A 17605-nucleotide genomic window follows, 5' to 3' on the forward strand; every position below is an offset into this window, starting at 1 on the left:
CTAAATGAAGATTTAGATATTCATGTTACTGGCATTGCCGTTTGGTCCTCTAAACTAAAATGTCAACAATCATTACTCGAAATACAGTTTCAAAAGGACCGCAATGTTTGGTTGTCTTTTGTTATCTATGTTATCCAATAGCAACATACCTTAAGCTGTTCAGCAATGCCAAGTGTCATTGGTCGAAATGTTCTGTACTAGGTTCTTTATTTACCGCCATCATGGAAGTAGTATTATATGATTCAACATATTGTCGTTTATGTGCGGAAGAAAATTCTAATGGCGTTTTATTGTATGGATCAGATGGAGAAGACGCCGATTTAAGTGTTCTTATAAATCGTTATCTCCCTTTTAAGGTAGGAAAAATACTATAATATGAGGAAATGGGATGGCAACTTGACTTCCTATTTTCCATCAAAATGGAGATTGCATTGATCATCGTTGCACGAATTGCGTAGGTCTTATGTTCTCACTACATGACTCAGTTATACATCCTTCCTATTATTTTGGTCAAATTAATATTATAAATATTGTTGTTGATAGTGTTGTATTTACATGTGGTAGTTGACTCATAATTGGAATAATACTATTTATTGCTGGTGGGGAATTTAATATGATGACAGAGAGTTACGTTGTTGAGACAATCCTTTCCGAGTAATCTGTAATCTGCCTAGATTTCAGAAGGTTGATATTAATTTCAGGTACACGATGACGGTAAGCTGCCGAGGACTATATGCCCAGGATGTAATATACAATTGCAATCAACTGTACAGTTTTTTGATCTTTTGGTGGAAGGCCAGAAAAAAATAAGAGAATTGTGGAAAAATCAGGTAAGTTGACAATACGTAATAAACGTTTCTGTGTAGGTTATGTTTGCACCTGTCATTTCACGTTGGTTATGTTACTGTAGTAATTAATAGCCTGGAAGTGGGATGTGATTGGGAATGTACTTTACTTTCAAACGTCTTTGTACCTTTTCACAAGCTTAAAAATTGTACTAAAAGTATGATATATCAAGACGACATTCGGTTTTTCCGGTAGGAATATAGCTCCAGTATTCTTAATAGTTATCATTACAGTGTGATGAACTGACGTTGAATTAGAACATGAATTCGGCGTGCGTTTGGTGTGCGTTCTAACCCCATGCCCTACAACTTCCTAGTCGTAACTATTAATATTTCCTTTCCCTATGTCATTGTGATATTGAGCATGTAACACACTAATTTTCCCTTATGTGCTATCTATACTAGGCAGTGTAATTTGTACTGTTTCAAGTAACGTTTTGGATATGTTATGATTTTAATTACAGCTTTGTCAGTTGCTTGAAATGAAGTTAATTTCTGATGAAGCATGTTTGTAGATAATAAAATTGGGTTGTCACAGTCCAGTAAGTGGCCGATTGTATCATTTTGACATGTTGTGACTTCACAGACTGATAATTTCCAGTACAGTAGCCTATATGAAATCATGTTTACCATTACACTTGGATGGATTAGGTTATAGTCTAATCGACAGACTGGCTGTCACTGCCATACATCCGTAAATCATGGCAACCTGTCACTGAAGATGATTTTCAAACTGGCAATACTAAACCTATTAAGTTTATGACATTCTTGGAAGCATTTGGGTATACCCTATCAACTAATGATTATTTTATACTATACGCGAACCTTTTCTTGAGCCCTGAGATCCCTAGTGCTGAATTGGTAGACCTCGGTCATCTTCGACATCCATATCGGTAACCTTTGAAACACAAATTATGAATCGCTTATTCATCGCTGTGCAACATCTGGCGTACACTTTACGAACTAGTACTGTTGTTGTTTACACAGCAAAGCCAAACTATATAATTCATGCTAGTAACAAGATTCGCATTGAGAAATGTTATATAATGTTAAATAATGTATGTATGACACAGTTGTTGACGTAAAATAATAAATTTTTAGAAAATTCGTATCGATTGATCATATTATCGATTCAATTCAGATTTCATTTCCATCCAGTTGGCAGTATAAACTGGATCCGGCAGTGCTCCCTCCTTGCTCTGCACCCTGTAAAAATCGTGCTCAAGAAAAAGTTTGTGTATAGTAGATTAGGTTGTAGTGATTATTGCTGCAAGACAGAACAGGTGATTTCAATTTTGGATTTTGTTTTTAGCTCAACACTAAATGGTAACCTAGGGAAATTATGGACAGTCTTATTCAACAAGTACCTAGAAATAGGCAAAGTACCAAGCAACTGGAGGACCGCAATGCCAAAACTCTTGTACAAAGGTAAAGGTACCCTGACCACCCGGACTCCTACAGAGGAATTGCGTTGAAGAACGCACTGTTCAAGGTATTCACCAGAATCCTATCTGCAAGATTAGAAAAGGAAACAATCTGACAAATACCGATCAGCAATTTGGATTTAGGCAGGGTGACCCAGCGACCCCCCTACTGTTCAATCTTGCAACATCAGACGTTATCGAGTGCTTCGGAAATCTAAAGTAACAGGTCACTTTCTACGCATATGCAGACGATATGGCACTAGGCTCATCAAACCTGGAGGTACTACAGCAATGTATGTATCGCCTAACATTATAGGTAGAGAAGAATAAGCTAGAGATCAGTGATATTTAGGAAGGGAGGGGAAAATAAAGACCAACTGTTCTTCAATCCAAACCAGGAACCGATCAAAATAGCAAAGGAATTTAACTATCTCGGAATGACGCTACAGACCACTGGAACGACCTACATTAAGCACATCTGGAATAGAGCAACTGCAGCCATAATGGCCATCAATGACATCCAACTCCTGTGCAGACACTCTGTATCCACTGTCATAAAGGTCTTCAACACCAAGATAATGCCAATAGTGACTTATAGACTAGAATTAATATGGATACATCTGACCAAATCAAATCTCAAAGACATCGAGCTGATCAAAGCAACATATCTTAAGAGACTATTATGTGTATCGAAATTCACTCCCTCTAGATTAGCATACGAGCTCATTGGAGAAACCTTTGGTTCTTCATAGAACAGTTAAGACAGAAAATGCCCCTACCCTCCACAAAGGCATATCAGGAACTTTTAGAAGAACTTCAGAACAAGAAAAGACATATGGCTGGAATTCTACTCGACCGAAGCAATGTCGTCTACAGACTGGAAAGGTGCGGACTACGATCTGCACCACACGCTGACGCGATTTGCAGTGCACGGGTTCCACCATCGTGTATGCAAGAAAATGGGTTTCCACGCTCCGGATGAAGTATTGTGTGTATGTGAACAGTGCGATAAACAGTGTGATCGGTATTGTGCGCTATGGTGTCACCAGAGACGTATATCCCTAACTCAACTTTGTAGCGACTAAATTGCTATATGCAGAACATCTATGCACATGCGCTTTTCTCTTCGTCTTCTTCTTATTATTATTATTAAATGGTAACTGCTTGTTGATATTTATTTAAATTTTAATATGTAGCTTGACTGTGAATGTTATAATATCTTTAGTTCAAATTTTGATGAATGTACCTATTGTAAAGTATAGTATACCTATATACTAGACAAAATAGCGGACATGCAGTGTTTTTCAGCTTTACTGGCCTACTTATTTCTATAAGTTAATAATCTTGGTTGCATTGGTCTTCATCCCCTAACCTGACACATGCTAAGAAGGGGTGCGGTACACAAGCTGACTATCTCCAGTTTGGGTCTGAGAAATTTTTTAAACTAAAGGGCGAATTCTACCATATCCAAAGAAGGAACTTTATGCAAAAATTACAATTTTTTGCAATTTGTAAGTAATTATTAAATACAAATATTTGCCAAGCCTTGGTTTTTTTTGCTAGGGGCTTTATGTCGCACCGACACAGATAGGTCTTATGGCGATGAATAGCCTTGTTAGCCTTGTTTATGACGCCATAGTTCATCCCTTCAACTTGTTGAAGGTTAGCCATGACGAAACTGTGACGTCGCAAGCTAACATCTGACATTCAAATTTACATAAAAACACAAACGCATGATGCATACTGATGATATAAATTCACCATAGAAATCACAGTGAATCATTAAAATACTGGAAATTAAAAAGAAAGGAAGAAAATATCAGAGATTGATTCGATATCGCTTGAGCGCCTGATCATTATGGAGCAGTTAACGTTCCCAATTTACGAACGCGGATGCACGTTTAGGAATCCAAAACGCATGCATGAATGATGTGAAATGATACGTGGAGTAGAAATGAGGAAAAATCCTTCCTTTATGCTTGCCAGGGCCACCGACCCGCCCCAAAAAAGTGTTATTACTGACACAGAAAAATTAAAATTGAGGTTACATTAAATTGCAAGTTCACACAGTAGCAAGAATAGGAAGTAGTGTGTTCAAATGGCACTCACAGAATGTTATTTTGGTATCCATTGCACATACTGCTGGCATCGTTTACGAAGCCAGCCAACATCAATTTGAAAGCATTCAGGGTTAGTTTCATTGCACTTTGATACGCAATTAAATGCCTAAAATGCACATAAATCCACCTTGAATGTACGAATTATTCTAGAGCTGGGAATGGTAGGAGTAGAGTAGAGCAGTTGTTTTTGCTCTTCCTCTGGAGACCTCCGGTAGTCCTCCGATTGAATTCACTGGCGGAAAATTCAAATGCTTTAATGTGGGCAATGTTGTAACGGTGTTCTCGGGTGGAATCACAATTTAGGTTTCAGTACTACAGTAATTCCACAGATGCATGTGTTTTCCTACGTTCGTCATTCAAATGGTGCAGTCGTTTCAAGATTGCCGCATTATTTGTTACGCAATGAATAACAGATTTCGATCTGCTGAAATTCAGTTTGCAATAGGTGCAGGTGGATAGAATAATGTAGATTGAATATTGTCATATATTATACCTTTGCAAATGCAAATATTAATAGTAAAAATGTTAAAGTAGTAATCACATTCCATTGCATGTAAACATGTATCATATATACAATGTCTTACATGAATTATACTCGTAGCTCATTTATTACTGAAGAGTAAGCACTGATCGGAAAATTTTAAATGTTGTGCCGGGCTGAGTAGAGCGTTGGCCTTCTGAGCTCAAGTTTGCGGCTTCAATTCCGACTTTGCTCGGTGGTACTTGAAGGTGCTCAGATACGACAGCCTGATGTCGGCAGGTTTACCGGCACATTAATGAACTCCTGTGGGACAAAATGCTGCCACTTCGACGTCGCAAAAAAACCACAGAAGCGGTTAGTGGGACGTACAGCAATAATAATAATAATAATAATAATAATAATAATAATAATAATAATCTTTCGTTCCGTTTACCCTCCAGGGTTGGTTTTACCCTCGGACTCAGTGAGGGATCCAACCTCTACCGCCTCAAGGGCAGTCCTGGAGCGTGAGACTTTGGGTCGGGGATACTTTTTTTTTTTTTACAATTCGTTTTACATTGCACCGACTAGGTTTTATGGCAACGATGAGATAGGAAAGGCCTGGGAGTGGGAAGGAAGCGCCTGTGGCCTTAATTAAGGTACGGCCCCAGCATTTGCCTGGTGTGAATAAGGCTGCCGACAGTGGGGCTCGAACCCACTCTCTCCCAGATGCAAGCTCAGAGCTGTGTGCCCAACTCACCCGGTGGTCGTGGAGGAGGACCAGTACCTCTCCCAGGCGGCCTCACTTTATGCTGAACAGGGACGTTGTGGAGGGATGGGACGATGGGAAGGGATAGACAAGGAAGAAGGAAGGAAGCGGCCGTGGCCTTACGTTACGTACTATCCTGGCATTTGCCTGGAGAAGTGGGAACAACGAAAAACCACTTCAAGGATGGCCGAGGAGGGAATCAACCCCCTCCCCGCCCCCCGTACTCAGTTGACGTCACGATGCTGAGTGGACCCTGTTCCAGCCGTCATGCCACTTTTCAAATATTGTGGCAGTGCCAGGAATCACACCCTGCGGGTGGGGGACGCACATGTAGAATACACCCACGATGTCCCCTGCCTGTCGTAGGAGGCGACTAAAAGGGGTGACCTAGGTGCGGACATGGATTGCTGTTTTATACAATTTGTTGGACCCCCTGTGGATGGGAGGGGCTGAATATATTCACAGGTAATCCCTGCCTGTCGTAGAAGGCGACTAAAGGGGTCACATGGCTATGGTCCCCTCTTTATTTTTTATTGTTTTTTGAGGTTTAGTTGTAGACCTATTCAAAATTTTTGATGTGCGTGCTGCTTGGAGATGGACCTCTTACAGGTGCGATTACGCCCAAAAGCCCGCATTTGTGACCACCCAGGGATCTTGGGGGTGGGAGCGACATGTACCCTTGCAGTAGTATCCGCCTGACAACACAGGTCCCTGCACAGCCGAATGCCAGGAGGACATATTATTATTATTTGTTTTTTATTTTTCGCTATACTTAGTTCTCTGTATACGCTATGGGGTACGTGCTATTGCAGGTGACTGTAGGAAGGAAGTCCTCGTGCTCATTGCCTCAGTCATCCCGTATTAGGCATTGCCCAACATCAGACCCCGAGTAGTACCGGCTATGACCAGGTAGGTATTGCTTTGGCAGCTTTGTTCGGCTACAGAGACCCTTGATCGGATTGGGTGGCATTCGGAGAGTATGATTTTCGGGCATGGCTTCGAAACGTCATCGACCTGCCCAAGGTGGTCCCCCACCAAAGTCTGTAACTTTTGCTTCCCTGAGAGGTTCAACTCCCTGAGAACATGCACAGCGTGAAGAAATGGGATCCAGCTTCCCTAGGTTTCTGGTTGCTACCAGAACTGATGGGCACGATTTTAGGCTGGTAAAATCAATATTTTTTAGTACACATATTGAAGGCGCCTACGGCGAACTTGAGGATCTCAAGAAAATGCGCAACAGTAGTTTGCTTTTGAAGACTCGTACAGCACTGCAAGGCGATCACTTGCTTAAGTGTGACCACTTTGGCAAAATCCCTGTCAAAGTGGAGGTGCACAAATCTTTGAATCTGGTTCGCGGAGTCATCTTTCATCGCAACCTTATTTTGAACACTGACGAAGAGTTGCCAGTGGTGAATTCATTGTCTCTTTCAGGTTGTCATTGTTACCAGACAAAGTCAATTAAAAGTAATAAACTTCATTGTTAGGTTCTGTATTGAGTTGAGACTATGCTTAAAGTAAATACAATTTTTTTTTTTTTTTTAATATTCCACCTTCTCAATACTAAAAAATCATGTGATGTTTTTACAAAAACAAAAACATTACAATGACATTAAAATGGTACTAGTTTCGGTCCACTGTGGACCATCATCAGCCTAGCCAAATTACAACAGTAAAAGACATAGTGATAAAAAATAGTATGGAGAAATGAGAGGAGACCATCCCATCCTTTTAGATCCTCTCATTTCTCCATACTATTTTTTATCACTATGTCTTTTACTGTTGTAATTTGGCTAGGCTGATGATGGTCCACAGTGGACCGAAACTAGTACCATTTTAATGTCATTGTAATGTTTTTGTTTTTGTAAAAACATCACATGATTTTTTAGTATTGAGAAGGTGGAATATTAAAAAAAAAAAAAAAATTGTATTTACTTTAAGCATAGACAAAGTCAAGGTAACTACTTACCGTTGCGATGTGAGGCTGTACATCCCAACTCCTATACGATGCTATCAGTGCCAGAGATTCGGACATATGGTATCTAGTTCGAATCGGTCTGTGTGTGGTACATGTGGAAGAGTAGCTCACGGCGCGGAGGAGTGCATAACTCCGTACAAGTGCACTAACTGCTCTGGTCCACGAACCTACTATGCTGGCGTAGCAGGGGGAGAGGTGATACTCCCACGTGGCGCGTCCCAGGTGGCAGATAGGGGGGTCCTAACCGGCTTGCCTACGGACTTGATGGAAATAAAATAACTCTCACGGACCAAACACACAACCCCCTGTGGGTAGGGGACGCAGATGACGAATTCATCCACGGTACCCCCTGCCTGTCGTAAGAGGCGACTAAAAGGGGCTACCGAGGGATGATCAAATTAGAACCATGAAACTACTTGTGATTAGTACCACCACGTGGGGAACACCATGGGTCGCTTTTACTTGCGCGTAGTACCACTATGTTGAGTACCAAACAGGTTTGTGATTAGTAGCAAACGAGAGCGCAACAGCTTTACAGTACCTGTGATTTGTAGCACTATATGAGCGACACCATGGGATAGTACGAGTCCCTGTGGTTAGTACCCTTATGTGATGAACACCATAGGTTTGCGTTGCCTGTAAATGGCGCCGTAATGTGCGAAACAGCGTAGGTCTGTAATACATGTGCGAATTGCATTATCTGTGAGTAGTACCATAATGTGTGGAATACCGCGAGTCTACGCTACTATTGATTAATACCGCAACATGACAAATACCATGGTTCTACTTTCCTAGTGATAAGTACCATTGTGAGGGGCCGCTGACTTGGATTTTGGACCCCTTTCGCTTACAAGTATAATCGATTCAGTATTGTGCTATAGAAGCAGTCCCTTGGCCAGTAATACTATTGTTCTATGTCAGCTTCTGTGCATGTGAGGCACTGTGGGTCAGTTCCACTGATCGTTTTAAATTCCTATCCATCCATTCATTCTTTGTCCTCATGTTTTAAATTGTGGTCAGTGGTTGTTTTTGGGCTTTTAATTTGTCATTTCATTTCGTCTCATTTTGTACCATTAGGGGCCGATGACCTAGTTGTTAGACCCCTTTAAACAACAGGCATCATCATCATCATCTAACTACTCTGGTCCTCATTCTCCTCGAGATCGGAACTGTCCGACATATCTGAGTGAGAAGAAGATCCAGGAGATCAAGACCATGGATGATCTTTCCTACCAGGAAGCGCGCTGTAAGTTTAATTCCACAAATAAACCTGCCAGTACTAGACTACAGCATGATAGCTCAGAGTCTGCCAGGTTCATCTTTAACGACATCACTACCCGTGATGATCGCTGACTGTTGCTCTTCAGAGCAAAATCGCAAAGAGTAAAAGCTCGAAGGGGGGGACCACCCCACCTTCGATCAACCAGAAGCCTGTGCTGGCTGGCAGTCTTAAGCCGGCACAGCAGGGGGGAAGGCTAAGTCTGCCTCCCCTAAGAGGTCGGCGAAAGCCGTGCCCCAGCCGGTGGAGGCGACATCGTCGACCAGGGCTGGGAAGTTATCTCCCAGCCCGTCTAAACTCGAAAAGAAGGCGGCGAAGAAGAACGCCCCTACAGGGCGCTCCCGCAATTCCCCTGCGAAAGGGAAATAATGCCCTCCATCTGGAAGGTATGAGTCTACACCAGCAGGTACTCCTGCTCCAAAATCTGCTCACTCCCCTCATAGGGGAACTTCCTGCCCCCGGAAAGCGTCGAAGTTCTGGGCGATGATGGGACGGACGTTGAGCTGTAGTCTACATCTACGGATGTAGATGTTGATATTGACAGTGTTTAGGTTCACTAGCATCTTGTCGCTCATAACCTAACACTCTTTTTTATAGTCCACACTATGGCACTGTTAAAGTGGAATTGTAATGGTTATGACAGGCATCTTGCTGAGCTACGTCAGCTCATTAGTCAGTTCGCGGCGAGTATAGTCTGTATTCAGGAGACAAACTTCAAACCAGGTCATCATGCATTCTTGAGAAATTTCAGACTATACTCGACAACGGTATTATGCTCACAGGGCGTCCGGTGTCGTGAGTATTTTTGTTCGTTCTGATACCTAAAGCGAAGACGTTCCTCTAAGAACCCCACTGGAAGCAGTTGCGGTGCGGATACCACTGCCTGTCATAACAACAGTGTGTAACGTTTATTTTCCTGCAGGCCAGCCTCTTAACATAAATGATGTCACCGATCGTACAGATCAGCTTCCTCCTCCTTTCCTTTTGGGGCGATTTAACGCTCATCACCCCATATGGAAAGGAACTGGCCACCCTACCGCACGTAAACTCCGGCTCAGGAACACCTCTGCGGAGGTTCGGACCTGCTTTTGGGCAGAATAACCCTTACCTTACCTACCGCATATGGGGCTCTGCAACGCCTTGCCCCAGGGGAAGGTAGTTGGAAACGTTAGTAACAGAGCTGGATTTATGTATTTTGAACACAGGTGAACCAACTCATTTCAGTGTACGTTACGACACATACTCTCGCATTGACTTAAGTCTATGCAGCCGAGCGTTGGTTCCGCTGTTTCGGTGGAATACACACGATGATCTCTTTGACAGTGACCATTTTCCTATTATTCTTACTTTGTTGAAACAGAAATCCGTCGAGGCTTCTCCTCGATGGATTCTTAAACATGCTGATTGGCCAAAATTCAGATCACTCGCTATCTTTAACAACGAGACCAGGTGGACTGTAGACGGCAATATAACTTATATAACACAAGTTATCCTTGCTGCTGCTGAGGCGTCCATTCCCTCCTTCTCAGGGACCCCTCGCCGAAAACTCATTCCTTGGTGGAACAACGAAATTGGAGCAGCTATCAGAGAACGCCATCGCACTCATAAACGATGTCGTAGGCAGCCTGCTGTGGCCAACTTGGTAACATTTAAAAAACTCTGCGCTAAGGCGCGAGTTCTTATTTGCCAAAGTAAGAAAGCTTTGCGGGAGAGATATGTGTAGTCTGTGACGTCACATACTCCATCATCTCAAGTGTGGACTAAACTTTGATGTATTTCGGGTATCCAAGGTTCATCTTCTGTACCAGGAATTTCCATTGCAGGCAGTATCGTCACTGAACCACTCTTGATTGCTAACCATCTAGCTAGCCATTTCGCAGATGTGTCTGGCTCCGGGATTACCGTCGTGATTTCCTCGCTCTGAAGCGGGAGGCAGAACATCACCTTAGTTTTGCCACTCAAGCTCCAGAGGACTACAACCTGCTCTTTACAGAGTGGGAACTCCGCAACGCCTTGGCGCTTTGCAAGGACACGTCCCCCGGGCCAGACAATGTCCATAGCCAGATGTTGAAACACCTTAGTGTGGATAGTCTATTATATCTCCTTCGAGTGTTCAACCGAATCTGAATAGAGGGTGAGTTTCTGTCTCAGTGGTGAGACGTCATAGTCATTCCTGTCCTCAAGCCTGACAAAACTCCTAAGTATGCAGGAAGCTATAGATCTATTTGTCTCACAAACTGCTTGTGTAAGCTATTTGAGAGGATGGTAAATCGCAGACTTGTGTGGCGTCTGGAGAAACGCGGACTTTTGTCCGAGTACCAATGTGGTTTTCGAGCCGCTCGGTACGCCCGGATAGTTCTATCCAGGATGCATTTCTCCGCAAACAGCATTTGCTGGCTGTTTTCTTTAATTAGAAAAGGCTTATGACGCCACATGGTGATATTGTATCCTTTCAGTCCTGTATCAATTGAGATTCCGAGGTAACTTGTTGCCGGTATTTATTGCAAATTTTTTTTCCGCTCTGTCTTTTCCGTGTCCGAGTTAGGAGGGCATATTCACAATACCACGTTCAAGAAAATGGAGGCCCACAGGGATCGGTACTCTGTTTGCGATTGCCATAATGGTATTACCAATATAATGGTCCGTTATTGGACATTATAAATTTTCCAGCTAACTCATTCTTGGTTGCCTGCGCTTCGCCCTCGTGTGCTAAGTTAGGCTCATCAGTTGGGACTCAGCACACCACCCAAGACGCAAGGCTAGTGCATACTGTGGAGGCCACTGCATAGGCTACTTGAAGCCACCAGCAGTGCCAATGCACTATGAGAGCTATGTCTCATTTCCAAAAATTGATGCCTGCCTGGCCATCAGATAATACAGATGTTGATTCCCATAGGGAATTTAAAATATTTGTCCCGAATGAGTAAATTTATAATACCAATATAATGGTCCGTTATTGGACATTATAAATTTTCCAGCTAACTCATTCTTGGTTGCCTGCGCTTCGCCCTCGTGTGCTAAGTTAGGCTCATCAGTTGGGACTCAGCACACCACCCAAGACGCAAGGCTAGTGCATACTGTGGAGGCCACTGCATAGGCTACTTGAAGCCACCAGCAGTGCCAATGCACTATGAGAGCTATGTCTCATTTCCAAAAATTGATGCTTGTCGCTCCTGCTGGTTCAGCAGTAATACCGTTGCTGTATGTGGATGATTTTGCTCTCCACTATAGCTTGTGTAATATGGCAGTCGCAGAGGGACGATTACAGCAAGCTATTAGGAGAGTGGAACAGTGGACCTTAGAACATAGCTTTCGGTTTTCCACCACAAAGTCCTCTGTTGTCCACTTTTGTCGGCACCATACTCTTCACCCACAACCTGAGCTTTATTTAGGAAATGTCGTTCTTCCCGTTGTTGACACTTGCCGATTTCTTGGGCTCCTTTTCGATAGCAAATTATCGTGGGAGCCACACGTGCGGCAGTTAAAAGTAGAATGCACCAAGAAGCTGAATATCTCGAAGTTTCTTAGCAGCACTAATTGGGGTGCTGACCGCACGGTGCTCCTACGATTGTGTAGGGCACATATTTTATCCTGGCTAGATTACGGCAGTACAGCATATGGCTCAGCAAGACCAAGCATCCTTGCGAAACTAAACAGCATCCACCACAGCGGGGTTAGGTTGTCGACGGGAGCTTTTTGTATAAGCCCTATTGCTGGCCTGTTGCTGAGTCTGGTGTGCCGACCTGAGGTACCAGCAAATGCTTCTATCGTATGCTGCAAATTTGCACACCTTCAGTTCCTTGCCTTGTCAGACAACCAAGTGGGGTACCTCCGTGGGTATGACCTGAAATAATCCTGGATCTGCAGACTGGCCCGGAGGAAAACACAGACACTTTGATTTATCGGAGGCTCTTCCTCTCCGTTGTTGGCCGGTATCCAGGTTCAGCCGTCATTTACACGGATGGCTTGAGAACAGACACGAAAGTGGTTTGTGCATTCGTTGTCGACACTGGTAGGTTTTTCTCTGCTCTCCCGTAAACTTGTAGTATGTATACAGTGGAACTCTATGCTATCTGTGAGGCTCTGCGGTACGCACTGTCCGATGAGCGCCAACACTTCCTTCTGTGTACTGATGTCTTGAGCTCGTTACAGTCTATAGATACCTGTTTCCCTCGGCACCCTCTGGTGCACCGGTTCCATGGCTTGGCTGGATGTTCAGATGCTGGCACCAGAATCACTTTTATGTGGGTCCCAAGCCACATGGGTGAAGAGGGAAGCGAGTTAGCAGATAAGGCTGTCAAGGAGACATTAACACTGCCCCTGTTGCCTCACAAGATTCCAGCAAGTGATATTTACTCTCAGCTGAGACCTCTGGTTATGTCCCATTTGATATGGAGTAGCAGGCCACTCCTCTTCCAAATAAGCTGAAAGCGATAAAAGGTACAACAAACGTATGGAGAACTTCCTTTCAGGCTTCTCGGAGGGAAGCAGTGGTATTATTCGTCTTCGGATCGGCCACGATATCCTGACGCACTCCTATCTGTTGAAAGGAGAACCCCCTGCGGCGATCATCTTACCGTGGTACACATCCTTACGGAGTACATGGACCTGGTCGGTCTGCGCCGTAGCCTAAAACTCCCGAGTACCATCTCCCTCATCCTGCACGATGACGAGTAGTCAGCAGACCTTGTCATCCGTTTTCTGAGGGATAGTGGTCCTTTATGTCGCGTATAATAATGTCCTCTGTCTTAGTGTATTTGTGTTAACAGTGCTTTTATCCCTTTGATTCTATTTTAGTTCGTGTTTACGTATTTTAATGTGTTATTTTAGCTTCTGACTTGAATTCTATCTATATATAGATAGATATATCTGTACTTCCAGGCAATGCCTTATTCCATTATCACCTCTATTTTTATTAGAAAATAAGGCATTGCAAATTAGATCCACTGATTGTTTTAATTTCATAATCATTTTTCATCACCATTTATTTTAAACTCTAGTCAGTAGATACATTTTAATATTTTAATTATCATCTCATGTCGTCCATTTCGTACCTTTAGCGGCCGATGACCTTAGATGTTAGGCCCCTTTAAACATCAAGCACCCTCATCATCGGAGCCGGGAATCGAACCCCGGCCTCCGGGGCTGGCAGCTATTCACACTAACCACTACATCACAGAGGTGGACAATAATAATAATCAAACACTAACGATAAATGAGAATGTATATATTTCATATATTTGCCTTGAATCATACTTTAAAGCACTATTTACTACAACACTAACGATAAATGAGAATGTATATATTTCATATATTCGCCTTGAATCATACTTTAAAGTACTATTTACTACGTAGCTAGCACATTGCGCACCACTACTGGAACTGCAAGCGAGCCCGCATTCACTACTGGTCCTCCGTCCTCCGCTCGCCCAACGGAGCACTGATTGGTTTCTAAGCAACAATTTACTACTGGACAATACCGGATGGAGCACTGCACTTGCACTACCGATTACAATCATAGGAGCAACTGCTTTGTTCCCAGCTCTAAATCATTCCTTCATTAGTTAACTACATAATACTGCACACTGTGCATATACAAGCCATTAATGAATGAAATAAATATAAAAACTTGAATTGGCAGTAATGGCACATCTGTCATGACCACGTGGTTATTGCTGCAGGTAACCGCTCCTCCATGTTCGATTTACACATGCGCACGAGAAATGCCCACCTAACGAACGTAACCACTTGGTGATCCCTTAAACTCCTAACACCAATACTTAACCTGTTTATTGACAAAGTAAATTATATGATTACATTTGTACTTAAAAATTTGACAATGTACTATGTACTTATGAAAATTCGGACTTAGTTTTCGGATATTAATTCCCTGTCTCTAATACCCTATGACATCTGGTATGATGTCATCACCCCACAGGCACAAAGTAAACATGGTCGCCATGTGCTCTCCTAGTCATATATAATGTACTCTTCAATGTCATATATGTCAGGTAATAGTGCAAAAATCCAGTATTTTCGCACCTCTACTCCTTCCTCATACCCTAATGAATATATTGGATAGTATTTGATGGCACCAACAAGTGAACTGGCGATGGTCGGCTTTAACCTTAAGAATCAGAATAGGTTGATTAACTTATACCATAAGTAGAAAATTGGAATTTATCCCAAAGTATTTTATTGTAACCAATTATTTCAGTTTGTCCTTCCAGTCCTTCTTCTAATAATAATGTTATTTGCTTTACGTCCCACTAACTACTTTTTAAGGTCTTCGGAGACGGGTCCTTCTTCTAACCATTAAAAAATTTAAAAAAAAACATAAGAGTTAAAATATGTTATATTGAATATTAAAAGATATCTTACTACCACACTAAAAATGAAAAAATTCGATATAAGTGATTTCTAGGTAGTACAGCATTGATTCAAGAATATAACGAAATGATGTGAAAAAGTTCGCTGTTGCACCATGCACATAACTCTTAATAAGGAAATGAATGCCAGCATTGTCTCTAATATCTGAATAGTGTATTTACTAACTTCAAATATGTATAAGAATTAAAACTGGGTGTGTGTAAATCTGCAAGATGCAACCATTTTCTGTGATGCCAACAATTTGCTTATTGTCTCTGATAATACTGGCATCAGCTCTGCCCACAGGCCTACCACATTCCATGAAAGTAAGGAAACTGTCCTGGTGCGTGTCGGATGCAACTGCTCTGTCCTTTGAGCTCTATATATTCTCCAAACAGACCAATGGTCTGTCAACACCCACCCCCAAGAACTAACCAAAATGCATCAACAAGCTTGTCGCTGGAGGTATTACAGGTCTGTACGCTGCTTCACGGCCTAACCTGGGAGCTTAAGCCCTCAGATCCCCTTTGCTAGTTGTGCAAGTCTGAGACCTAACCTTACCAGACCAAAGGTCTTGTCTCTGTCACTTCTCAATGTTTGGAAGTGCCCAGTCTGCACGGCAAGAAAAAAAAAAAAAAAAAAAAAATCTAATAGAGTTAGCTGTGCGGTTAGTGTCGTCCAACTGTGAGCTTGCATTAGGGAGATAGTGGGTTCATATCCCACTCTTGGCAGCCCTGAAGATGGTTTTCCATGGTTTTGCATTTTCGTACCAGGCAAATGCTGGGGCTGTGAAAATGGGAAACCACGGAAAACCATCTTCAGGGCTGCCGACAATGGGATTCTAACCCACTATCTCCCGATTACTGGATACTGGCCGCACTTAAGTGACTGCAGCTATCAAACTCGGTGTTACGGGTATGAGGAACAGTATCTTTAAAGTTGTTGGATGTGAACTGCTTCCCACTAAAGACAGAAGCAAACCATTTAAAATAAATGTGCTGTTGAACTTCAGAAATCTTCAGTCCAGAACTTGGGCCAGCTGGCATAATCCACCGCACGTATCGATTTAGTCAGTAATATTAAAGAAAGACAACTAGAATCTCACGAACTGACTGGAAAGACACTCTACTTTCTTCTATGGAACATAGAAGGATCAAAAAGCATAATCAACATGGTGCCAGAATGTATCGGGTAAAGTAAGTAAACGCGTGGCCTCATTCCAAGGTGGTGCAGCTCTTTTCAGGTACACTCCCAATGGAGGTGAGCTGCATACCATTTCAACCACATACCAGCCCTCCTGCCATTCTTACTTTTTTTTAGAAATACCGGCAATCAAACCCGGGCCCCTGGGGGCGGTCGCTAATAACTCTAAAGATATAGTAAAAGAAGAAAACATAGTACTAGTGAAAACAATGACTATAGTAGGAATGTACATCAAATGTGGTACCTCCATAGAGGACGTAGCAGAACAGATATAGAGGCAGTAGAACAAATGAAGGTAGAGAGTAACGTTATTAGGAGACTCTGACTACAGAATTGATAAGCCCAACAAGAAAACAGTAATGACGATAGACATTATGAAAGAGGAAGGATATAACCTTATAAACAAGCTACAAGAAAATAATACTCATAATGATACAGACACTATAGAATTAGTCTTCTGCTAATGAAACAGTGTCTATGTCAAAGTAAAAAAAAAAGTGGGGGGTGTATGGCGGACATTGCACACCCCACTGACTAATGTAAACATATCCCCATCCATACCGGTCTCCTAATAGTAAGAAAACCGGGCGAATTGGCCTTGCGGTTAGGAGCGCGCAGCTGTGAGCTCGCATCCGGGAGATAGTGGGTTCGAACCCCACTGTTGGCAGCCCTGAAGATTTTTCCATGGTTTCTCATTTTTACACCAGGCAAATTCTGGGGCTGTACCTTAATTAAGGCCACGGCCGCTTCCTTCCCATTCTTAGGCCTTTCCCGTACCATCGTCGCCATAAGACCTATCTGTGTCGGTGCGACGTAAAGCAAAATAGCAACAACAAAAAAAAGTAAGAAATGACACTGAAGTACCAAATATAGATATACACTGAATCTCACAAAAACTATAGTCTTAAAAGCCCTACTTGACCAACACACATTCTCTTGAAACTACAAAACTACATTTAAAAGATAATATAAACCTTGCCATGTCCACTATTGAAGATGATCTAAAAACAACCACACTACAGGTAATGCAATGCAGTGGTTTGATTTGGAATCCAACTTACAATGACAAACAATATTAAACCTATTAGGTGAAAGTCGGTTCAAAAGACCAGCTGGCAAAGTATGTGAAGAATAGAAATGACTATTAGAAACTCTTGAAAA

The 17605-nt window shown here is 42.5% G+C and overlaps 1 protein-coding gene across 3 annotated transcripts in view; it reads left to right on the top strand.

Annotated features, from left to right (window-relative positions):
• The first annotated feature begins 215 nt into the window (after positions 1–215).
• The window catches only part of LOC136857648 (zinc finger protein 431), a 187147-nt gene continuing 169757 nt past the window's right edge, over positions 216–17605 (top strand). Inside the window, exons 1-2 of one of the 3 annotated variants that reach the window (XM_067136465.2) lie at positions 216–356; positions 702–830. In XM_067136465.2, the coding sequence (XP_066992566.2) occupies positions 222–356; positions 702–830 (264 nt within the window). In that variant the 5' untranslated portion in view covers positions 216–221. The other 2 variants (XM_067136466.2, XM_067136467.2) reach the window with 2 other exon arrangements.

The sequence above is a fragment of the Anabrus simplex genome, chromosome 1, assembly GCF_040414725.1.
Source record: "Anabrus simplex isolate iqAnaSimp1 chromosome 1, ASM4041472v1, whole genome shotgun sequence".
Lineage (NCBI taxonomy): Eukaryota > Metazoa > Arthropoda > Insecta > Orthoptera > Tettigoniidae > Anabrus > Anabrus simplex.